The sequence below is a fragment of the Sinocyclocheilus anshuiensis genome, unplaced genomic scaffold, assembly GCF_001515605.1.
Source record: "Sinocyclocheilus anshuiensis isolate Anshui unplaced genomic scaffold, SAMN03320099.WGS_v1.1 scaffold453, whole genome shotgun sequence".
NCBI lineage: Eukaryota > Metazoa > Chordata > Actinopteri > Cypriniformes > Cyprinidae > Sinocyclocheilus > Sinocyclocheilus anshuiensis.
In genome coordinates this window covers 606845-633648 of record NW_015537979.1, presented here as the reverse complement: position 1 = coordinate 633648, position 26804 = coordinate 606845, and the positions used below count along the sequence as shown (strand labels likewise).

The 26804-nt window shown below is 38.3% G+C and overlaps 1 protein-coding gene across 1 annotated transcript in view; it reads left to right on the top strand.

The window, feature by feature from the left end:
* The first annotated feature begins 18045 nt into the window (after positions 1-18045).
* The window catches only part of LOC107673397 (leucine-rich repeat-containing G-protein coupled receptor 6-like), a 31868-nt gene continuing 23109 nt past the window's right edge, over positions 18046-26804 (top strand). The window contains exons 1-4 of the mRNA XM_016466976.1: positions 18046-18138; positions 18898-18899; positions 21875-22038; positions 22937-23063. Coding sequence (XP_016322462.1) covers positions 18046-18138; positions 18898-18899; positions 21875-22038; positions 22937-23063 — 386 coding nt within the window. The remainder of the gene's footprint in view (positions 18139-18897; positions 18900-21874; positions 22039-22936; positions 23064-26804) is intronic.

The following is a 26804-nucleotide window of genomic DNA, read 5'->3' as shown; positions in this document are numbered from 1 at the left end:
TTTGTTTCTATTCAATAACTGCATTATGAACAGCAAGGAACTCCTCGAGACACATTACAGTAATATTAGTGGGAGATAAATTCCATGCTTGGCTCTCTTTGAAGTGCTGCTGGGAATGATGAATTTGTGTGTTTTCTCCCTTTCTGGTACTCATTTACACCCTTAGGCACAGCAGTTTGCGCTGAGTAATTTCACGAGTCTAAATTACAATTTTAAAGGATCATCTGTATAGTTCTTTGCCCCAGGGACGACGGCGGGCTCTTTGGGAGTTTTCGCTTTTTCTTTTAGTCTCGGTTACAACTTAAGCTGCCTACCAAACTCAAATGATTAATTGGAACAATCCAATGTGATAAAAAGTATATGATGAGAGAACACAGACAAGTCTTTATGTTTATCGTCCAGAGAGGCGGATTTGACCTGTTCCAAGCGCTATCCCTCCGCATCCTGTGTTTGAGTTATGCGGTGCGTGTCTACTTCAATCAGAATTGAGACTGAGCCATCAATATCTGCTTGTTCACTTCTGTAACACTGTAACCCACCGAAGTCCCTCAGCATTACATAAACTACTCCCATGACCTGCGGCTGTCAGATTCTGGCTGCTGTCCTATCATCTCCAAGGTCATCTGTGAGTGTGGAAGGGGGAAGAGGAAGTCTTGTTGTGAACCGTTGGGACAGATGAAACGCAATCTGAGCCGAGTATGTCCTTCTACTTCCCAAACCCCACCTTTTGACTTCAGCTCTACCTCACCTTCTTTAAAGCTGATGATTTTCTGAGCTCACACAATAACTCTCATCCAAAAGCTAGTTTGTATTGTCTATATACTGTAGCAAATCTAAACTAAATAGAACAGCCTTACTCTGCACGCCACTCAACACACAGTTAAATCCAACAGAATTGTACTCTAATCAGCCTAAAAAGTACATAGTACACACAGATATTAGGTAAAACATTGTAAATATACTGTATATAAACAATACAATTATTTCATTAGATTTAACTGCTTTCTTTAATAATGCCCAGTAATGAGTGAAATCTGTCTGTCCAGTATCTCAAATTAATACTTTTATGAAGATTGTTGCAATGCATTCTGGGATTGACTTTGTAAAGTAAAGAAAACTTTGTCCAAAATGTAATGTTTTTGGACACGTAATTGCTTATTAATTGCAATTAAATGAAAATGTGTTATGTTTTAAATTTATAATAAATGCAGTTAGCTTTACAGTGCTTTTTAACAATTAAGTATGTCTTTATATGTAATTTCATAATAATTTCTATTGTCCTTGAAATATGATTAAATGTACTGCTGAACAAGCATTCATGGTAAACTAAAATATAACTAATTTCTGTAGAAACGTGTATGTATTGTATTTAAATATATTTGCAATTACCCATTTGTACTTTACATACACTTAAGTATGTTAGTGAACACATCATAATAAGTGTATTTTTTTTAACTCAACAAAATATTAAAACAATGATTTAAAATGTACTTTAAAGTAAAACTTGTAATTTAATTTTTAATTATTACAAAGTGCAAAATACAGTTACTTAAAGGGGTCATATGATGCTTTTTTAAAGATCATTATTTTGTGTATTTGGTGTAACAGAATATGTTGACATGCTTTAATGTTCAAAAAACACATTATTTTATTCACGAACAGCTTGTAACACTCCAAAGAGAAAGGAAAACTTGAAATCGCATCATATGACCCCTTTAAGTGTGTTAAGAAACAGAACAATGTAATGACTTGATTACTTAAATTTGTAAGGGAATTAATTGTTATTAATTCATTCAGGTTTTGATAGGACTCGGATCTGAAAATCCGAAGTTCACCTGATTAAACTGATTTCAAATTTGTTATGTTACACTTTAAATCAAGGGTCGTCCAGCGAGCCGTGACCTCAGTATATTTTAACAAATTGACTATGTATTCTCCTGAGGGCATCAGTTAATTTACTCATCCTTTTCCTGTTTGGACATAATAGTTCCATCCATTGGTGATCACAAGACATCGTGGTTTCTATATGTTGTGAACGAACCTTTTCAGTCCTGATACACAGAAAGCTTTGTTGTCTCCTGATTGGATTAATCTTTAATCACTCCTCTGAGTGGATGACGACAAGACCGGCAGGAAGTCGACCCAGAATATTGGAATCATGTGCTGGGTGATTAGCAAACCTCATGATGGCTGATAGGGGCATAGCAGTAGTGTCTGTATATGATAGAAATCCCTACAACAATATTTTTTCATATATACTTTTAAGATTTGATGTGCACTACAAGTGCACATTTAGTATAATTAATCACACGTATTCTTTGCGAGTTTCAGACAAGACCAAAGCAAACTAAATATGTATCATTTTTGTATCAAGTTTGTATAGAAAAGCACAAAGATCAGAGGCTTTAAGAAAACAGGAAGATTGGCGAGAGACATGAATTCCAGGCCTTCAGTATTTTTAGTATTTGTCTGTGTATCTTTCTTGTTAAGTGTAACCTAGATTAAAGAAATACTTCATGCTTATCTCATAAACCTAACCGTGATTTGCCCTTATGTCAAAAATACAAAACACTTTTAATTAAAGTGGTTTAGCTGGCCTCCCAGCGCAGTCTAGTAAGTCGTTCAGCCAGTTTCTCAGCCTAAATAGCTAACAAGTATCCAAAACCCCTGTAAAACCATCAAAACAGACCACCAACTGAAAGACCAGCTAAACTTCATAGGCTGGTAGCACTCAAGTTTCTTTCCCAGGCTTGAGCAGAAAATGACCTATCAGCACCTTTAAGAAGGGAGCACTCCAATGCTAAAGACCTGGAATTCCTGTCTCACACCCGTCCTCCTGTTTTCTTAAGTCTTCCAATCTTCCTCATCCTGTGTGAGACACAAGGCCACAGCCAGCTCCCCTCTCCCACCTTTCACTCTGTTTCCGTAATGGCTCTCAGCTGAAATCACAGTTCATGGCTCCTTCGTCATCAACCAAACAAACCGCGGCCAGATTGCTCTTTTTGTTTATTATTGCAAGCTGATGCTGAGCCATTAGTGGGCTAAAGGTACCTCCATCTCAAAGGACAGGCCCCGTCACTGCTGATGGGGTTTAATGGGTGCATTGCTGCCCCATTTGAAAATGGTTAATCCCTCATGTGAAGGCCATTAATCAGCAGCTCTGAAGGCATTACGGCTGACTGGAAATACTGCTGGTGTTTGCTTTACTAATTGCGATTTGTAGTGAGTGGGAAGCTCTCACGTTCTTTCGAGTGAAGGTTAACTGGACGTATTGTCAGGAAATGCATGAGAACTGTTTCCTGGTAGGTTTAGAACAAGTCTTAAAAATCAACAAGAAACATTCACTCACTCAAGTATGTCCAGACTTTGGACTGGTAATCTAAAGGCCCCAATTTACTTCAAGCGAATTTGAAGAACGAACTGGTGTGACGTAATTTCGACACAAAATCAAATGGGGAGTTCAATTGAATCCATGATGATGATGTAATAGGTAGGTGTGGCTCTACGCCTTATTTGACATGTACATCTTTTATGGTTATTCTGTTCTGTCAGTTAAGGTCAGATGCGAGTAACATCAGACTGGAGAGCTGCTTTATAATTTTAATAGAAAGCAACACTGACACTGATATTTCATGTTTAATAATGTAAAGCTGCTTGCTTTGAAGCAATCTATTGTATAAAGTGCTATAAAAATAAATGTAACATGACTTGACTGCTGAATTGCAGATCTGGTGCAAACATATTAACATCGCTATGATCCAATGCTTTCTTAACAGCTGTTTTCTCACCGCTGTCATCTTTGTCATCTTTATTTTATTATAGAGAGGAAAACATGCAACATATATTTACATATTTATCTAAATGTGTCTCTCAGCAGCACATGTAGCATTAGGATGTTTGCAAACACTAAACCGCTGCTCAGGAATTTCAAACTTATTTTTACCCCTGAGCAAAGAATGAAAAAACACTTTGCCATAAGTATATCAGGGCCTTAAAAGCGAACACCTGGCTTTGAGAGGCACCCTAGTGACACGTGACCCTCAGAGCCTAATCCAGCATAGGATTTACATTATGAAACAAGGCTGGAGCGCACCAGGCCGTGATGACCCTTAAGCCCCCCTCTCGCTGACCCACTCTGACTGTGTACCCAACTAAGCCTGAACATCTGATGTTTTCATTGCAGATGCTTGTGCAAATCAACGAACATTTGATGAATACTGCTCTCTCTACCTCTCCTCTGTTCTCTGGGGACAAATTTGGAGATGACAGCCTTGAATGGTATCATATTAGGAAAAAGACCAGCTGCAATTTTAATGTAACCCTCTCAACAGACTGAACCCTGCTTTGGTCCCCATCTCCGATTTTATGACAAGAAGCCAAAAAAAACTAAATATGTCTCTGGCAGGCTTTAGCCTTGGAGGAGTGCAAACGGTTTTGTTGGTCTCTACTGTCCACTTTCATGTCGTAACATTTTATGAGACATACTTGTTTGCTTTGTGTTGCTTCCAGTGAGGACGTGACTGCCATGGAGAGGACATTAATGGTGTTTTGACCCTTTTGAGGACAGAATAACAATGAAGCATAAATTTAAACACTAATCCATGGACACAGACAGATAGATAGAGATACAGAGAATAGAGAGACACAGAGATAGATGAAAAGAATGGATAAATAGACAGACATAAGGACAAAGACAGACAGATGAAAACAGAGAGACAAGCACAAATACAGACAGTGACAAAATAGCTAGATAAACAGAGATAAATAGATGGACGGACAGACAGATAAACATGAAGAGAGACAGACAAACAGACAGTCAGACAGACAGACAGACAGACAGACAGATAGACAGATAGATAGATAGATAGACAGAGATATGGATGGATGGATGGATGGATGGATGGATAGATAGATAGATAGATAGATAGATAGATAGATAGATAGATAGATAGAAAAACAAAGAGAGACAGACAGACAAGACAGAATTAGTCTTCAGAGTTTTGTTATGATGTTTGCTGATTTTCACATGGAACAGCAATAAACAGAAAAGCCTAAACTTGGCTTCATCGATGACGGAACAACCTTCGTGAGGACACAAACAGTAGTATAACTGTGCTTAGAGTGGAGAAATCATTGGTACATCATAGTTTACTATACAAGGGGAGGTAAATGACGGTGTAGCTTAATTGTCCAAGAAATACAGAGGGGTCCTCAGCAAATTTGCTAAACACAAACCACAGCAAAAACACACAAATCACTTCTTGACAATGTTTGGAATTCACATCTGTTTGGTGTATGTTTATACATGTAATTTGTGTATTTTCACACAAAAAATTGTGTTTACATTTCAGCTGCAGTGAAAATCTAGGTAACGAGAAACTGTTTGAGATGGATAAATCTTTTTCATTACTCTGGTATGTGTGGAGAGGATGGTAGATTTGATTTTAAAGGGATAGTTCACCCAAAAAAATTATAATTGCGTCATCATTTACTCACCCTCATGTTATTGCATACCTGTATGACTTTCTTATGTGGAAGTCAATAGGTGCCAAAAGTCAAGTCACCTTTATTTATATAGTGCTTTTAACAATACAGATTGTGTCAAAGCAGCTTTACAGTATCAAAATATAGTGTGTCAATGCAAAAGGACAATAGTAAACACTCAATTTTCAGTTAAAGACAGTTCATCATTGAAATCAGTGATGTCATCGTCCAGCTCAGTTCAGTTTAAATAATATCTGTGCAATCAAGTCAACGATATCAATGGAAATTAAGTATCCCCAACTAAGCAAGCCAGAGGCGACAGCCGGCAAGGAACCAAAACTCCATCGGTGACAGAATGGAGAAAAAACCTTGGGAGAAACCAGGCTCAGTCGGGGGGACAGTTCTCCTCCGGCCAGACGAACCAGCAGGTTGATCCATGCTGCAGCAAAGTTAGATTGTGCAGAGGGCTCATCTAGTTCCATGGTCTTGTCCCGATGGCCGTCTAGGAGACAAGGTCTTCACTGGGGATCTGTCTCTGGGGCTCATCTAGTTGTCCTGGGCCCGGTATTTATCAAGCTTGTCAAAGTGCCATTTTAGTCTTAAGTGCTGAGAATTCATGAATTTTACTTCTACTATCAAACTTAAGTATAAAAGCAAGTTATAATATTTCTTAAAGTTAAGAATCACTCTTACTCTCCCAGTTATTTGAGACAGCTCGAGAGGTCTCTCAAGTGGTTAGGAGTTGCCAGTAGGGGCTTGTGATGGCGCTGAGGTGACAGAGACAGAGACTGAATCTTTCAGGAGAGGAAGAATGTTCTTGAAATGTTTGATGATGAGCAGTTAATCAAATGGAAACATTTCCTCAGTTATTCAAACAGAAAACGAGCAAAGAACATATGCATTACCAAAGAACATCATAACTGACTTCAGTCTAGCACGAGTATATGCACTTTAAAAAACACTCCCGTTGTAATCAGTGAAGCTACCTACGCTGTATGATGAATAAATCTCTTAACCCTTATTTACACTGCACACGTCTGCAGCACGTTATGGCTTCGACGGAGCTGATCACGGCCATTCTAGTCAATGCTTGTGTTTATACCAGCCGGGCTGCGGCACATTTCTCTTGGCGTCCCATTAGCGGCTCTCTGCTCTACATCACTGAAGATAGGCACGTAGTCTGTTTTTGGCAGATAATAATAATAATATAATAATAATCGTCTTGCTTTCGTCAGCAACAGGCGATATCTCTGACTATCATCTATCGGCACAACCCTAAAAGCAGGTCAGTTAACAGCACCTATTTATACTTTAGTCGCACCGGTAGTGACGTCATGGCTGTCGCCGGCCAACGAGTTGGTGTTTTTTCAATGTATGCTTCAGACACGGGTCACGACGAGGCGTTCCCCCATAGCGCCCCCCTAGAGGACGCAGTTCGAAGTTCCCATGAAAGGGAACTAACTTTTAAGTGCAGCTTTGAGCCAAGAATTTTTTTTACACTTAAGTCAATTCTTAGCAGCGTTCTTGTGAGTAATTCTTAGAAGCTTGATAAATACGGGCCCTGGTCTCCGCTGAAATTCAGGGCTGTAGAGGTCATCTCTAGGTGCAGATCCACCCTCTGGGCTGGATACGGATGGGATCTGGTGGCTATGGTGACCTCGGAATAAGAAAGAAACAGACTAATATTAGCATAGATGCCATTCTTCTTACAATGTAACAAGTACATCGTATGTGATTGGAAGTGTTCCCAGTTCCGGTTGACCTAATTAATGCAGCCTAACAATCCTTTAACGGATTTGAGTAATAGAAATGTGTAAGTGTGTTATGTGTAAGCCAGGTTAAAAAGATGGGACTTTATCTAGATTTAAACTGACAGAGTGTGCCTGCCTCCCGAACAGTGTTAGGTAGATTATTCCAGAGTTTGGGCGCTAAATAGGAAAAGGATCTGCCGTCCGCAGTTGATTTTGATATTCTAGGTATTATCAAATGGCCAGAGTTTTGAGAGCGCAGCGGACGTGGAGGACAATAATACGATAAGAGCTTGCTCAAGTACTGAGGTGCTAAACCATTCAGGGCTTTATAAGTAATTAGCGGGATTTTAAAATCTATACGATGTTTAATAGGGAGCCTGTGCAGTGTTGACAGAACCGGGCTAATATGGTCATACTTCCTGGTTCTTTGGTTACCCAGATTCTTCAAAATATATCCTTTTGAGTTCTGCAGAAGAAAGAAATGCACACAAGTTTGGAATGAAAAGAACAGAATTTACATTTTTAACATTTTTCCCAAGCTCTAAATTCCATGCTACGCTTTAATTTACAAAAATAACATTTCCGCATACAGCTTTGTTAGAAAAGTCATAAAGCTATAAATCTGTCAAAATCTACAAACCAAAATTGTAATCTTCATAAAAGACTTTACACATTTTCACAAATTGGCCTTGTGGGCCAAGAAAATCCCTCCTTTCTCTTTAAGGATGCGGTCACGTGACCTGAAGGAGGTGGTGCTGAATCATTTTGATTGACGCCTGTCAGTGCAGGTGACAGCACTGGAGTCACCTACCGCAGAGTGCTGGATGCTTTCCCCCGCTCTGTCCTGCCATAATAAACCAGAACCCAACCGGCAGCCCCACTCATATGGAGCAAATTACACAGCATGTGTTGTTATATCCATCAAACACAACCCCCAACACACACACACACACACGAACACATGCATGGACTCAGTGTAGTAATTTGTAACATGTCTTGTTCAATGTGATGGTCGTCAGATCAATGTGAAGTGATCACAGAGATGAGCTGTACACTCCACACACACGTACAGTATGAAAACAGAGCCACACACAGTCTTCACATCAGAAGCTTCTGCCAAGCAGATGAGCAAATACAGATGCGCGATCATATATATTCAACATGAAGGCCGATGACATGCAGTTAAAATAACACCTTGCGCAAAATGCAAAAAATGAACATGACACAGTGTCTGCTTTACACGGCAGTAAGATAAACAGTGAGCTGCCACAAAATAAATCAAAGTAAAGTATTAGCTGGAAAGTATAACTTCAGAAATCCTTTAAAGTGAATGGTAGATCTCCTTACACACATCAAACGAAAACTTCTTGTGAATATAAATAGGTCCTTTAAAAACACACCTAGAAGACACGCAGAATGAAACATGTTGTGGCAGAGCTCGGCGCAGCGCCAGGACTGACACTACTGTATTTAGATATCCAGGATTACACTTGTTTCCGTTGAGCATCTCTGTAACATTTAATTCATTTTTTTTTTTATCTATTTATGAAGAATCGTTGTTTATGGCCACAATAACCAGAGCAGGTGGAACTTTTTTCCTCGAATTTCACATAACGGCTCTATAGAAAGGCACCAGGAACTTATTACCGGAGCCAACTTATTACATCTACACATTTGGAAGATGATTACCCTAAGTGACTTGCACTGCATTCATGGTACATGTATGAATTTTGCAACTCAGGCTCATATGGAAAAACGAAACTTTGGCGACATTTCTGAAAAATTATATTAAATTGCTTCTTGGATGTGTCTTGACACTTTCAAAGTGACATGTCCAGTGAGTGGTGCTAAAACCACTTTAACTGGAACAGATGCATGTGAATCTGGCAACTTTTTAGTATGTTGTTTGTTGTATCGCAGCAGTTCGCAAATGAAATGTCCAGTGTGTGTTATTGCTTTATCGCGTTTAAAAATAATGTATAACCTAAAAGAAACACTATGATAAACCTAACCGATAGTGTTAACAAAAACAAACAAGACATAAAAACACATTTGCTGAAGTCTTTGACTCTTTTATTGTGACTTGTGTTTAACAGGACTCATACCCGAGCGCTACGTATCGTAAGTGCAGTGCTGTACCAGGTGTGCTACAGAGCAAGTTTACTGCATCAGAAAAGTCATATATATATATATATGGAGCTGAGTATGTGATGCAAATGTCAAAATGTATTAGTTTACAAATCATGTGCTATTGTAAAAGTGTTTGGGGTCACAACATAGCATTGTGGAAGGAACTGCACAAATGCAAAAAAATCTGCCCCGTAATCATAATTTGTGTTAAAGAAATAAACAGTGTTGTTGTTTTACTGCCTCTAGCATTCATTACAGCTGGAAACTGCAGACAATTGTATGTAAAGGTGTGTTTTTGGAGTTTTGTGGCAATGTAGGCAGATGCATGTTTTTTTTTCTATGTTGCTATTTTATCAATTCATGGATTCCTGGTGATTTAAAAACCACAAAATTGGCATTGCTTGCATCTGACGCCAATATTTGAACTACAGGAACATGGTGAAATATATACAACATCAGTCAGACATTTGGACACACCTTTATTATTACTGTTATATGTCTGACACAGTAATGGCAAGAAACACATTATCTTTAATAAGATTCTTACCCTGAGGTTGGTTACTAACCATTTTGAGGAGTGTTTAAACGCATCTCTATGGTCACTGCACAGTTCAAGCTAAATAAATAACTAGATTGGAGGTTGCCACCCACCTGCTTTTGCAGATGATCTCCTGGGGCGCACCACTCCCCACTCCTCTCTTTTAATTCCCTTCTTTTCAATCTCTCATTGATCTTTAATCCCTGTCATTAAGCATTCATTTAACACTCGTGAGTGAAGCGTGATTATACCATCTTTAGAGTTCTGGGTTTGTTTTATATCCTGTAATTAATGAAGGATAATTAGAGTGACTGCAGACTGGAGGACAGAGAAGCTTACAGTCATCAGAACAAAGGCTTCCATCCGCTTTAATGACTGAGCTTAATATCAGACTGCACTGTATCCTCTCCTGTACCTGGCACCTTCCACTATACCGCGATGACATGACCTCATTTTCAGTACACATTTCACAGTGACTTTAAATCTGAAAAATATTGCTGTACAAAATTGTTTAAAGAGTTTTACTGGAGCAGGCAGATCAAAAGGGCTCATGTTTGAGTTTGTCAGGTTTTAATTTGTGATGTAACCAAAATCACTGGGAAAGAGTATAGAAATCTGACTTGCTGTGAGATAAAAATCTTACTTTAATTTCCGTGGTCTAGCTGTAAGCCAATGGTAGCTTTAAGTCATGCACTGTTTGCAACACTTAAGTCACACGCCATCAACCTTAAAGGGGTCGTATCATAAGCAATCAAATTTGCTTAGATCTTTTGAGATAAAAAGAAAAACATACCGTAACTTTCAAAACTACACACAGCAAAATGTCTATGATGTCAGATGCTCAACACAGGATTTTCCACGTTTAGTCAGTGACAAGTCAGTGACATCTATTGGATGGTCAGAAACTTAAGCCATCCAGTCATAAGGGAAAATGACAGAGAAAGTAGGACAGGTAGTATTTCTCAACAATAGAACAACTAAAAAAATATTTGTTAGACCAATTTGACTTAAAATTGCATAGCAATGGTGTGTCTATGTAGCCTAGGGGTTTTCAAAGTCGAAGACAGTGGGCCTGAGCTTAACTGACATGAAGTAAGTATTACTCACTTCTGACATGAAGCAAGTATTCATTTCCTAAATGTAATAGGCAAATTTAATAATGTAATATGTGATGCACTAATTTAAATATGAAATGGAATGTACCAAAACATTTCTTAAAGAAAATATGCATTTTGTGATACAGACAAATCCTTTCAAATTAAACTCCCCTAAAAAGAGATGCACTGTGAACTCAAAATTCTGAGAAAAAAAAAAAAAACACTTGCAAGATATAAACTCACAATTCAGAAGAAAAAAATTCAGAATTGTGAAATGTTAACTCAATATACATACACTCAGAATTGCGAGAAATTGTGAGAAAAAAAAATTCTCATAAAAAAACTTTTTATGTTTTATTTCGTGGCGGAAATTGGCTTTGGAATATTAGTCTGCAGTCACTTTAAGACCTAATGCATGTATCTTATATACTGTATTGAAACACATTCAATCCTATCTTAATACAGATACAGAAACATAGTTGTGCCATTGCAGAAGATACAGTTAGATAAAATATGACTAATATATGAAAAACAATATTTGTTTTTACACACAAAAAAAAAACCCTCTTACAGTTCAAGATTAAATGATTAAAAAATGAGGTGATGGCCTCTTTAAAGAATGTCCTAAAGATACATTTGGATCTGTATTTTACTTTAGATATAATCTCCTTTCTTCTGTAGATATTGTCAGAACAAAATATCAGCAAATCGAGTGCTCTGTGCAGATGTCTTTCATCTGGCAGCAGTCTGATATTAGTCACAATGTCAGATGCAGATAAACACACTTAGATTAGCACCTGCGTAAAAACCCATACCCTACCCATGCGTTTGCAAATAACCTCTTCTCCTTTCTCTTCACTTCTCTCATCTTTTCTCTCACAAAGATAATGCCACCTGGAAAGATTGGATATCGAAATGCATCCAATCAATGCCTTTCACAACAACCCTCATTTTGATTCTCTTCAGTAACCAAAACATGGTAACATACTGCATTTAGCCGAGGTGATTTTCATTGTACCATGACTTCAACTGTCAGGATATCTCTGACACTTCATGTCAGATTAGACTGAATGTTTTTTTTATCTCCTCACGGATTCTTTTTTTTAATATTAGACATAGCTTAAATGTGAATATTTCTTATAATTAGACAGCTATAGTGGTGGGTGATATGGCAAAAATATCATATCACATTTTTTTTCAGGAAAATCAAAAAATCACGATTTTATCACGATTCTTTGTCATGTGGCAGTACAGCCAAACTAATTTCCCTATTTAAAAAAAACAAAGCCTTTCAAGGCAACAAAATATACAATAAAAAAAGAATGGCAGACATTTAGGCAAAAGTGGACGAAGATAAATATCTTTGAAATTATTTTATCTTTGTTATTAAAAAATAAGAACAAAGATACACATTACAAATTCACACATAATATACAAATAAAACAAACATTGCTTTATTTTTCAGTTAAATTGAATGAACAAATCTAAAAATAAAACACCGTATACACTGTATAAATTATACATTGATTCTTATTAAAGCAACTGTATTAAAATTCTTAAGTCAAGAGTGATTTTTCTCTTTGTGTTTTGTTGTTTTATTAACATTAAAGGGATAGTTCACCCAAAAAATGAAAATTCTGTCATCATTTACTCACTCTCAAGTTATCAAGCGTAGCATTAGTGATCCCCATCAACCTATGGGAATACGACACCTATCTAAGCATGCATATATAAGGTCCCTCAGTATTATCAGCAGTTTTCGCATTGCTCAATAGCTAATTACCCTCCTCCATCCCCAGCTCCTCCTCTGTCAGTCAGGATTCAGCCTTCTGATTCTCCTTTGAGTCAGACTGATTCTAAAATGTGTACATAACATTATTGAACTTTAACGTTATCTGCAATACATTTATGTTGGTTCTGTTCTGTTTACCCTGGGGGGGTTATCGCTGCTCTCCCTGCTCTCATCCATGCTAGGCTGCATGGAGGCGCAGGGAGTTCTTGCCCAGAACAGAACCATACCGCCAATCCAATCTGTATGCTCAATCATCTTTGACGATAGTGGTCCTGACAGATTTAAACCTGAATGAGTTTCTTTCTTCTGTTGAATGTAAAAGTTATTTTGAATAATGAGGGTAAACAAACAGTTGCTGGTCCCCAGTGACTTCCATAGTATTTTAGTTTACTACTGTCAAAGTCAATGGGGACCAGCAACTATTAGGTTACCCACATTCTTGAAATTATCTTCTTTTATGTTCAGCACAAGAAAGAAATTAATACAGGTTTGGGACAACATGACAGTGAGTAAATAATGACAGAAATTAAATTTTTGTATCTGTTTGTCTCTCAACTGTTTACTTTCACTTTAGACATGAACAACTGTGCTTATATGTAAACCTTGCGTGTTTTTCACAGCTTTAGCACAGTCAGACACAAAAGATAGCTTAGTCCAGTAATCAGGCGCTGTTTGACAGGCTTTTTGGTGTATGTGCTCATTTTAGTCGTCCACGATCAAAAATCATGATATTGCACTCCCCTAGATAGCTCACTGTTTTTTTTTTTTTTTAATGTAAATTAAAGTCTTATCAGAGATGTATGACAGCAAAGACATTTTACATTATATCTTCCTTCTCACACAAGTGCCCACATGGGACAGAGCGTGAGCGCTGTGATAAAGATCTGAGTAAATGCCATAAAATCAATCAAATTTTTTACAAGAGAATCAAAAGGGGTCATGCACAGTCTATTTCCGCATAGGTCAGAGTTTATAGTGATGATGAATACATATTCAAGAAGACAAGGTCACTTTCAGGGAGCTGGCGAGAGTTTGGATTTCAAAGCCAGAGGAAGTGCAGTCACAACGTGTACACTTTTCCATTTACAGATCCTCCTCAAGCCAGGATCCAATCCAATCCAAAAATGATTTAGCTATAGAAACATTTTCCATCGTGCTATGAAATTGATATCGTAGGAAACTGCATTGCAAATAATATGACCCGGTTCTTAGGGTTTTAAAACCAATGATATTTTCACCAGTCAGAGAATTCTTCAAATTCAATTGTTTAATAATGCAATGCATATGTGTTTTAAGCAATTTGTTCAAGTAATCACTATTTGTGCAGGTTTATATTTGCCATTGTGTTGCATTATGCTTGCAGTAATTGCAAAAATAAATAATTTAATAGGTAGGCAATGAAAGTGAGCCCTTAAAGGCAAGTGTGCATTTATCTCTATGAAAGTAATTTATCATGTAGGCCTCATTCCAAAAAAAGGACAACAAAAATGGGTTTAATGTTTGCGTACTGCAACATCCTAATACAATCTGTGATAAGTTTGATTATGCGTGAGCAGCGCCAGAAGGAATCTGCTGACATTTGCATGTTCTGATTGAGGGAGGAAATCCACAGAATGGATTTCAACATGGTAGAATATGTTAAATTTGCCAAAACGCTTAAAGCTGAATTGTGCATTTTAATATACCATTCATTATTTAAATTAAAAATCCTGACCAGCCCAACATAGCAACGTTGTTTCAACTAATGGTGTGAGTTTTGAAGCAGCGCTATTAGTTTTTCCAACCAATGGCAGGCAGGGGTAGCGTTTGGGAAACCTTTTTAAACACATCATTGATTCCATTTTGTGTCGCTTGCATTGCAAAAATTACTCACTTTAGCTAATGAACAGCTATGCGTGGGATTTATCTTTTCTTGAATGACTGGGGTTGAAATTTTGCTGAAATCTGAAAAGCTTTTTACCCAATTCTGCTGGAATAAATTCCATGTGGATGAGGAAAACACATAATTCAAATTCCTCACCGATACATCCATGAGATGAGAGTAAATGTGACCCTGGACCACAAAACCAGTCATAAGGGTACATTTTTTTTAATTGAGATTTATACATCACCTGAAAGCTTTCCATCGATGTATGGTTTGTTAGGATAGGACAATATTTGGCAGAGATACAACTATTTGAAAATCTAGAATCTGAGGGTGCAAAAAAATCAAAATACTGAGAAAATCACCGTTAAAGTTGTCCGAATTAAGTTCTTAGTAATGCATATTACTAATCAAAAATGAAGTTTTGATATATTTACAGTAGTAAATTTACAAAATATCTTCATGGAACATGATATTTACTTAGTATCCTAATGATATTTGGCATAAAAGAAAAATTGATAAATTTGACCCATACAATGTTTTTTTGGCTATTGCTACAAATATACCCAAGCGATCACAAATGAGAATATATTAAGAGCTCCACCAGTATGAGTCTCATCAAGACCTTATTTTTCTTTCCCTGCTAACAATTCTTCTCTGAAACAACTGTAATTTCCTCTTCACGAACAAACCAAAATTAGAAAAAAAAAAAAAAAAGGACGAGTATGATTAAAGTTTTACGATGTTTTGGCCCCCAATGAGGCATCTAACAGAAGACAGATGTGCTGCAGGGGACCTAACACTAAACAGCCATTCAAAGTTTTTTGCCTCTGACTTGTGCTGCTTGTTGTCAACACAGCTTTCAGTGGTCTAAAGACAACGGGCAGCCTCCACCTTTTTACACACACTATCTGCAACACAGCCGATTCTTGTAAACTACTCCCAATAAACATGCGGTTGCTGCTTTATGAGGTCGCAATTGATGCTAAAAACAGACTGGAAATGCAACAATAGAGCTGTGAGTAGGTTGTGATTAAGTGTCAGGACACATTTGGTTGTCAAAAAGCGTAATTTCAACAAACATCTATGGCAAAGTTGCAGTATGAAAAAGCTCAGCTCACACTTAATCTGATGGAGGCTTTTATTGTTTGGTCTGATTTGGACAGATGCTGGAGATCCCACACTACAGCAAGTAAATACGCCTCGTGTAACTTGCATCCAACAAAATGCATTAATTCTGTTTTGAAAAACTGTTTTTGAGTTTTACACCATTTTGGTCTGAAGATCAGTTTAGAGCTAAACCCCAAAATCTATCGAAGCTTTTGAAATGGTTGCCACCAATAGCATCTTTTTCTCATTCACACCTTCCTTAATCTCACCATTCAATGGTCCTTTGTAAGGGAGTGGAGTGTTTAGGGCAGTTTGGACAATATTGGACTGAGAGCAAAGACTAGTAAGGCTGGCCCAGGTTATTAGGGAAGGGTTCAAAGAGGTTCTGTTTAATGCAGTGTCTCTTAGGCTGTTTTCACACTTGGTTTGATTGCTTGTTCTGAAGCTAAGTTTGATTCCATTCCCCTCCTCTTGCCTCCACTGGTCTCTTTTCATGTTGTACTATTGGGTTTGAAGTAGTGTGTGTAGTAGGGCTGCACAATATATCATTTCAGCATCAACATTGCGATGTGCGCATGCACAATAGTCACATCGCAGGAGGTGCGATGCAGGGAAAAACATACATATTTTTGTGTTTGATTCAAAAGAAAAAAAAAACTTGCATAGTTCTATATTTGCCTGATATAAAGTAATTAATTCTGATTTAAGGGTTTGTAAAAAAAAAAAGTATTTACAAAGCACACATTCGTTGCTTCACGTTTTTGACATGCAGTCTCTGCGTGTGCATGATGATTTGGTCACAAAAAGAAACGCATCGTCAGTTATATGGAAATATTCTGGCTACAGAAAGGATGATGTTGACCAAAAACAGGTACTTTGTCGGGAGTGCCTTGCAGTTGTTGCCACAACACACAGAAACACGATTAATTTGTTTGATCATTTAAGTAGGCACCACAAAGCTCTGTATGACGAGTGCAAAGCCAGATCTGATTGCCGTCCAAAGCAAAAAAATATTTCGGATGCGTTTGCCAGTGTTACCCCATATGAGAAGGGTTCCAAGCGGCAGAAAGACATGGTACCAGTTAACACGGTTACCAAACAGGGTTTTACAAACATGAACCGTCACTTGACAAGCGTTATGTTATACCATCACGCACTTATTTTTTCTCAAGTTGCCATCCCAGAGCTGTACGACAAATGCAAGGCACAATTGGAAACTGAGCTATCACAAGTGAAATATTATGCAGCAACAACGGACTTGTGGTCCAGCCGAACAAAGGAGCCCTACATAAGTCTGACCATACACTTTATTGATGAGGACTTCCAGCTGAAAAGTCGCTGTTTGCAAATCATACAAGTGAGAACATCGCAATGGGGATGAGAGAAGCATTGGCTGCTTGGGGCCTGGATGAGAGACATCTCGTCTGTATAACAACAGACAATGCGGCGAACATGGTAAAGGCTGCCGCCCTCAACAAGTGGACCAGGTTGCAATAATTTGGCCACAGGCTGCATCTTGCAATTGGTAAATTATGCCCATGCATTTTTACTACTGTTGCTATTGCTATGCCATGACTTGACTTGAAATAATAAACATTTTCCTAAGTTCAGTAACTTATCAAAAATTTTAGTTTTGTAAGGCAAACTTATTTCTTTGGAAACTTTTTTTTTCTTCAAATGTTTACATTTTGCATGTGTTTACAAAAACAGTTTAATAATATGTCCCTATATTTGGGTTTTGATGAGGTAAAGGAGTTAGAACTGCACAGAATAATTCACAAATTATATTCTTTGAGATTAAATGGGTTATTTTAGCTCTTTTAAAGAAAGCATGTAGAAACTATACATGCATGTAAATATATGTAAATAATCAGTTACAATAACAGTTTTATGAGCAATGTATGCCGTGCTACAGGTATCAGCAAGAAGCTGGTGGGTCACTTTTCTCACAGCTGGAAGGCCAGAGGTGCTCTTGAAAAAGCCCAGAAGGAGCAAAATTTACTGACACATTCACTCGTATCAGAATGCCAAACAAGATGGGGTTCCAGACAAATGATGGTCAACAGGATTTTAGATCAGCAGAAGGCTTTAACTCAGGTCCTCTTTGAGGACAAGGCGGCGAGGCATCCGATTCCAACCTGGCAAGATATAGATGTCCTGGAATCTGTCAGCAAGACACTGGGCCCACTGCTGGATTTCACAGATGCACTCTCAGGAGAGGATTATGTTAGTGGCTCCTATGTGAAGCCAGTTCTTCAACACTTCAATGCTGCTAAGGCATGAGGAAGACAGACCTGACTAAGACCTTGAAGAAGGAGATGGTCTACTACATCAATGAGAACTATAAAGATTCAAGTCTCAAGCCTGCAATGGTGGATAGACTGGAATTCTTAGCCAAAAACCTCTAAGTTTGAATGAGCAAATTAATCCATACACGTCAAATTGGTGTATTTGAATATTTGGTAACACTTTACAATAGGTTCTATTAGTTAATGTTAGTTAATGTATTAACTAACATGAACAAACAATGAACAATACATTTATTACAATATTTATTAATCTTTGTTAATGTTAGGTAATGAACATACAGTCGTTCATTGTTAGTTCATGTTAATTCACAATGTGTTAACTAATGTTAACAAGCACAACTTTTGATTTTAATAATGCATTAGTAAATGTTGAAATAACATTAACTAAGATTAATAAATGCTGTAAAAGTATTGTTCATTCTTAGTTCATGTCAACTAAAGTAGTTAACTAATGTTAACTAATAAACCTATTTGTAAAGTGTTACCAAATATTTATATTTACTATATGCAACATTTGTGAGAAAGAAAATAGATTTTTTTTTATACATTTGTTGAAAAGTTGAATTTAATCTTTATTTGTTAGCTATGATGACCAACACTTGTTTTACTTTGGCATTGTTGCTAAAAAAAAGTCTGCAAAACAAAATAATTCTTCTGATATACGTTATTTATTATATGTTAAGTTTAGCCTATTACAATTTATTTGTTTTATGACAAATATTTATTTTATAAACCACTCAGGGGATTGGTGTATAGCTGCTTTTTTTCTTTCTTTCAAAATTTGTGACAAAAGATGTTTACTACTTTTCTATTTTCAAAAAGAGGTTTGTAATTGTTGAATAAAATAGAAATTAAATTACTTATTTTGTCACTCATGTTAATTCCCTAACGTTATAATGAAGTGTCCTCTTTAGTGTAGCGCTCTGTTTTAACCTGGAATACATATAGCTTCCTCATAACTGGATCGCTTCTAGACACCAGACTGCACTTCTTCATTCACAAATGAGCTCCCTTATTTTAGGGTAAGAAGCAACATTCATTATTAATTTCATAACATATTCGATCCTTGATTTGCCTGAATTGATAGTGAATAAGGTGAGTCAAATAGTGTATTAAACAACCCAAAAATAAGGCAAAAAGTAAAAGTAATTTTTCAGGGGTTTTATTATACTTTTTTATTATATTTATTTTCTATTAAGATGCCTACAAAATCACCACAATTATTCTAGAATTATTAATTATTTAATTTTTGAGCAATTCAAGACATCTGATGAACATTCCTGTATTTCGCAATATCACAAAAAAAAATATCGCAATGTCAGTTTTTTCCAATATCGTGCAGCCCTAATGTGTAGTACAGGGGTGGCCAATGTCGGTCCTGGAGAGCCACAGTCCTGCAGAGTTTTGCTGCAACCTTCATGAAAACTCACCTGCCTGTAGCTTTCTAATAACACTTAGACCCTTGATTAGCTGGTTCAGGTGTGTTTGATTAGGGTTGAAGCTGAACTCTGGTAGGTGAGTTTGATCAGGGTTGGAGCTAAACTCTGCAGCGCATTGGCCCTCCAGGGCAAGATTTGAGGAACCCTGCATTAGTGTATCCCATCATGCATCATGTTCTGGAAATAAATCGTGAGAGTTTTTGCCAAGATCTCGCGAGAGGTCACGGAACCCTTTCCAATGTATGTTAAATATTAATAATAGTTAGATATTAAATATAATTTGGTAGTAAAACAAAGAGTTGCAAGTTTTATTGGTGCAAATGAGTAGTGGTGATAATTTTGTACAACATTTGCAACTGCTTTTCATCACTTAATTATAAGCACCACTAAATTAAATTGTGTCATCTGTTATAGGGACTACTGAACAGACATTTAGAAGTTGATTTTAAAATGCAAAGCATTGAAAATAAAAATAAAGCTCTGTAAACACTTGCATTTATACAACACTATATGTGTGTCCCATCAGGTAATGAAAAGTTCACACTTGTAGTTTTCATGCTCACTTGAACACTTGGACCAAATACAGGAAATACGTCATATGAGTAGTCAAGTGGTCAAGTGCAAAGACCGCAAGTGTGGGTATTTGGACAAGGGGTGTGGCTGTCCTGGACCAACGTTGGCCACTCCTGGTATAGTACTAGATCCCCAGCATCTGCCCAAATCATCAATGTGACTACCACCATGAGCACTATCAGTTAACAGGACTCAGGACAAGAAGATGCCACGATTTCTTTCTCCAAAGGCAATTTATTCTGAGACAAGCTGCACAGAGAAATTAATTCTATTCCTAAAATGTGACTATGCTATCGACAGAGCATTGGTAGCCAACCATGCTCCTGGTGGGCTACAGCAGAGTTCAGCTCCAACCCTAAACAAACACAGCTGAACCTAATAAAGGTGTTCAGGATTACTTGATGATAAAGGGCAGGTGCGTAGGGTTGGAACTGAAATGGGCAGGATGGTGGACCTCCAGGGGCAGGTTTGGCTACCTCTGCAACAGAGGCTCTCAGATGCAATTTAGCATGGATTGTGTTTGTATTGACAGCAAATAATGCCAGAGTTCACATTAATCAAACTAGACCGATTTTCCAAGTAACTTTAGTCTTTGATTTGCTAGAACACACCACTGTTCAGAAGACAATTTTCAGACCAACCAAGTGAAGCAAAGACCAACGTCAAACAGAAGTCCAAATTCAAATTTCTAGTGCAGGGGTGTCCAATCGTGCTCTTGGAGAGCAATTGTCCTGTAGAGTTCAGCTATTAGAAATTTCCAGACAGGTGTGTTGGGGCAAGTTAGAGCAAAAAATCTGCAGGACAATGGCCTTCCAGGAGGAGAATCAGAAACTGCTGCTCTAGTGAGAAAGTGTGGGGCTGCAAGTGTAGCCTGATTAATCTTGTGGAATGAATGGATTACATGATACTAAATGCAGCATTTAATGACAGAATGCAGTTACACTTCAATGCCTTTCATATACAGAAATTAAATTCTACTTTGTGCATGCCTTCCATTGAGTGTCGAAATCCTTCTGGATTTGTGTTTCTGTGTATACAATGCATCAAAATGTAATTGCATTGAGATATTAAAGAAATCTAATTTTGTTCCCATGGCCAGATTCAATTCTGAAGACTTTACAAACATTCTTAATATTCATAACAATACACTCATCATTTGAAGAATATACAACATGTTGACACAAGTGGCTTAAGAAAATTAGCATTAAAACCATGTTTGTCTGTAATGTGCGAGAATACATAAAGCAGAAAGCTCCAGTGTTTAGATACATGACTGAATTATAACGAGGGATAAAAGCTGACCACAGAGCTGGCATGAGCTTTCAGCAGAACAGCTTGCTGTGGTACGTGCCTGAAACCTCATCCGACATGCATGTGAAACCGTCACTGGCCTATTTACACAGGGTGAACCGCTAAGCCTCGCAGCCTCCAAATCTGACACTTTTATTTTTGCCTTCCCCAGCCCCTCCATCTCCCTGCTTTATTTCCCTCTGTCTCTTGCCCTATGCAAAACAAATGTTTGTGAAAGAGTGGCGGCTCACGGTCTTACCAGAAATAGAGTCGGCGGATGGGAGTGTGGTCTGGCACAACATGAAGTGATAGCCATTAAAAACCTCAGAGACTTCATGGCTCAATGGTGGAAGACGGTAGTGTGTGTGTGTGAGCGCATAAGAGAGTGTGATCTGTCAGACCTTGACATAGACCCAATCCTGGGTTATGTCGTTCTGCTTTCTGGGCTCGTGTGGCCCTCAATGTGCCTGTATACAACACGGTTGTTGCTTTGCCAGAGCTGTCGCACCCATCACATTAGCTAAGCTGACTTACATGCTAAACATTGGCAGCACTTCTCAAAACTTTCATCTTGTCACACAAAAAGAACCGTTTGGAGTACAAGAGGAGATTGAGGCTACTCCGGCAGGATGTAGCAACTTTGAGGCAAAGCAGTTAGGAGGTATGGGTGGTCCTGTTTAGCTTGTCAGGACTCCTTGTGAGACTTCGACAGACTTTCCTCAAACTCTGCCACCCAGGAAAAAACAGGCACGAACGCTTAAGTGATCTGTTTGATAAACAAATTGATTAGTCTAGATGGGTGAGCCTACAGCTGGTTGATATTTGCTCTCACTCTCTCTGGGAACGTCTTTCCCATGTCTCACGTACTTTCGGAGGTATCAGCCATGATGCTCTGCTTGGCTGCAGCTGTTTGCACATTATACAGTGATTTTTAAAGGGGTCAACTGAAATTTCGATAGATGATTTAAAGGGATGATTTATTGAAATGACTAAAATTGAATTTTGGCACTGAATGCATAATGATGGTATGATTACCTCAGTGGAACATAGATTGTCTGTTTGGCATCAGGTGACATTATGTGCTCTGACTACATTATATTCTGGTTTGAAAACACCATTTTGCATTTTAGTAGACACATCAAACTCCCATAATTTGCACCCCGACTGAACCGCGAGGCCCTCTAACTATACCAATGTCTAACAATATACCGTAGCGTACGTTTTCCACTTCAGTAGCAACTCTAACCATTTTATCTTCGGCATTGTAAATTCAGTTGTACTATGACATGTTTGTTGCCACGGGAGGCAAAAGGAGCTTAGAGTGCAATCATATCTTGGCTCTTCTTTCAAAATGTGTTGATGTGTTTGGAGACCATACAAAAGAGAGATTTCTGTACATGAGTGGTAAAGACCAGCGGCCAGAGAGATCTGAACCCCAGCTGCTGTGGTTCTTGCGTCCTAGGAGATCTCTCACTTTTGTTTTCACCGTGAGCTCTTTAACGCACACGCATGCATACTCGTCTTTATGAATTCACCAGATTCTCTTCTCTCTGTTAAAGTCATCAATGTGTTGGACTGCAAATGGACCAAAGCACTACTTTTGTCCTTCCACAGGAGACTTTCGGGCAACCACCTGAGACACATCCCTGGCCCCGTGCTCCAAGGCCTCTACAACCTCAAAGTCCTGTAAGTAACGAAAGACAGAAAGAGCGAGAGCGTTTTTGTTTCAGTTAATGCTTATATGGAAAATAACATTCAGGGTGATTCATTCCGAAAAAGACTTTTGTTGCAGTGTCATTTACTGCCAAATTTGAAACAGAACCTCTGACAGGTGATGATTGAGGTTTTGATCTGCGGTGAATGGTCAGTGAGCTGTTCTTTATGTCTGGGTGTTTGCTGATGGTTTATTGACAGATTTTTATTTTATGGACTGTCTTAAACCCAGTTGATGGAATGGAACAGGACAGACAAAGGCCATGCAAGGAACAACTTCATTCAGGCCAACATACATCTCAGAATTTCCACATAGGATTCTATGCACCTTTCCATGTTGTCATGGATATATTAAATTTGCCCCAATATTGTAATTCAACAACCCAGTGACACTGATTTTTTTTGATTACACACCACAAGAAAATTGCCCTGCCACATCAAATCCTTTTATTGAATCATAAATCCATGTCTCTTATTCATGTCTCCATCATCAGCCAATACCTTTTCACTAATAAAAATAATTGAACAAGTTTTCTTTAACTGTTGCTAGATTTACATTTTAGTAGGATAATGACAACATGATTTTAATTTAGTTCAGTTTAATATCTTAATATGTTTTTGCTTGTTTTGAAAACAAGATAATGTCTGTTATTGTCAGAGATCTTATTTCAGTGGTCAATGTAGACAAAAAGGGATTGGGTTGGGTATAACAATAGTTACGAATTTCTGTTTGCTTTATGTGCCCTATTGTATCTTATTCAACAACCAAACTTGTCTGAGGCCCGAGTACCCGACCTTCTGACGTTTTATCTAATGTTCAGTTTTCAATGAGCCAGTCAGAATCACATGTAAATGTCAAAGCATATAAACCAAAGCCTAAAACTACGAGAAAAACATAACAAAAATATCACATCAAAAACATATGTTAGTGAAAATATGACAATGCCATGCAAAAGTGAAAGTACAGGGGGAATGAATACATACTTTGTGGCATTTGAATGACAAATTAATAGAGGATTATTCACAGCATCATATCAAGACTGCTGGACATTTTAAGTCTAGATGGCCATGGTGGAGCCATGATTTCCTTGATAAGGGCATCCTGCCCACAAAGGTGTATTTATTCCTTCAAACATTAGCAATTATCTGCTGCGTTGTCAAATGTCAGGAGTTTAATTTGATTGGACATGATAAAGCTGTCTGCCTTGTAATTAAACTCAACGTCTGTGGCTGTGTGCTCTCACATTGGAATAATTTGCTTTGTTCAAAGAGCTCAGTGTCATTGTTCTACCACTTCCTTTTTCTTTAGTTTTTTTATTCGACGAGTCCTGTGAGCATGACCTCAGTGTGAAACAATGGTGTATATTAAAGCAACACTGGATAGGTCGACATGCCAAGTGTAGACCTCTTGGTTGTGACCACAGCTTTAAGCTTAACAGCTGGAATAAAATGGATTCACTTGATTCAATGATTGGTCTCATGTGAAATGTTATTCTGCTTAGAAAATGCTTCCATTGTCCAACAAAGGAAGTCTAACGTGGTAGCAAAAATGTTCATCCAGAAACATTTTACATTATCAAGAATCATGTATCAAATATTACATCATAAGCACAGCACGAGTAACACAATAAATGATTTAGCACCCCTCTATCAGATAAGGTCTCTAGCAGTAGGGTTATTTGGTCCACAGTGCAATCTAGTAACTCTTGGCATTTATCTCTAATAGAGTTGATGCAGGAAAGCCCAGTTATTTATATGCCTATTAGGATCATTAGGCCCTTCATTAAAGAACTCCCCACCAGGGAGGATCAAGTTTGCAATTTGGGACACACATGGTAGTGGTAAAACAGGTGTTCTTTGGCTGTATAATAGTGAGACACATGTAATTTTTTTGTTGTGGATTTTTAAAAAAAAATTGTATTCTTGATCACACAAAAAAAAAAATTGCCATGTAGTTCTTTGCAGAGGAGATCCAACAAATAAGGAACCGAGAAAAAGTAACAAAACTCATAGTAGTTTTTGTGTGGTCTGTGCAATTCAGTATTTAAAATGCATTCAGTGGGTCTGGGTTTATACTTGTTCTCTGAGAGCTATTATCTAAATGCTAACTCACAACAGAGACTAATATGATATTCCAGAGGCCACTCTTCTTGAGGAAGACAAAACGTGACAACATCACATTTAATATCAGAACGGTGAAAAAGAGGGCTGTTGGCGCATCTGGAACCCATGAGGAAACCGCCAGACACTGTGCACTGGCTCCTGGGTGAGCGCTGGGAGATTCAATGAGCTGTGAAGAGCCCAATTTTCCATCAGTTACTCTACCCTCTTCCCTTATGTCCAAAGTTTCCCTCCTAATCGGAATCACACCCCCTTCCTAACTGGTTCCCCATGAAAAGGTCAGAATCTAAATATTGTCTGGTATTTTGTCTGGCCTTGTCCATCTGCTCCACTCACATCCACCCCTCGACTCCTTTCAATTATTCCCGATGCCAGTCAGCATCCCGGAGCAGAGCCGCACACCCACTTTTTCCAAATGAATAATTCCACGTAAGTATCCATGCGCTCATTTCCTTCTACCTTTGCGAGGCTGTTTTCATTAGAGTCATGGCATACAAATTTAATTCCTTTGCCACCAACAGAGTTTTTTCCACATGGAAGACATGCCTAGTTCCAGAAGAGGCTCCAGACGTGCATAGACTGTGTCCAGGCCCTCCCTGTAGTGAGGCAGAGACTCTGGCATTCGTCCAGCCAACTTACGCTCACTTTCAATCCCCCATAACAAAGAATATGCAGTGATTCGGCTAGGTGCTCTATCCTGAGTTCCCACAAGAGTAGAGAGGCATTTAGTTCTCAACAAACATGTAATTTAGGGTAATGATAAGATGGGGATCGGTTAAGCACTGGGGGGGCTATAAGGTTTGAAGTCCACTGGCGCCCGATGTAGACAGAGGGAAGATGAGTTGGGGCAGGACAGAGGATTGGTGATGAAACTCATCTTTGTTTCTTTACCAGAGTTTAGGACTGTAGGCTATACTTGCTACACTCAGCACAGAGCATCCTTTGATGTCAAGACCATCCTTCCAGGATTTAGTCTATGAAAGAAAGATCTGATAAAGATCCAGTAAAAGCTGAGCAACAAGGCTCACCTTCCTTAAATCAGAGGCAATGCAATACCCCTTGATCATATGATGCCTACCAATGAGATTCCACACAAAAGAGACCGCAAAAGCAATGTTTACGCATGCAATTTCAAGTCTTAAGCCTATCAAGCCAGATGATTAAGATGTCATCAGCAAGACATTGGTGTTTACCTAGCAGGGTTGCACGTCATGGAAAGTGTAGTCTGAGAATACGGGCGTTTTTCCAAGCCAAATGGCATTGTATTTTGGGTTCAAGTTCCTCTTCTGTTGATGCTCATCATGCATTATCCTCAGCTGAAGGACTTGAGGGTTGAGGAGGCCAGAGGGGACATGAGGAGAGGCCAGTGCAAAATGAATGTGTGTGAAAGGTCATGGGGGAAAAATGCAGAGGAAGTGCTTGCGGCTAACCTCACATGCTCTGCTGCTATCATACATCACGACTCACTGATCACTGATGTTCAGCACACCCCTCATCCACTGAATCCAGGGGGCAACATTCATTAGATCAAAGGCTTAAGTTGTTGACATAGGGAGGACATTCATCTTGGTTGTGGAGATGTCAAGGTCTGAG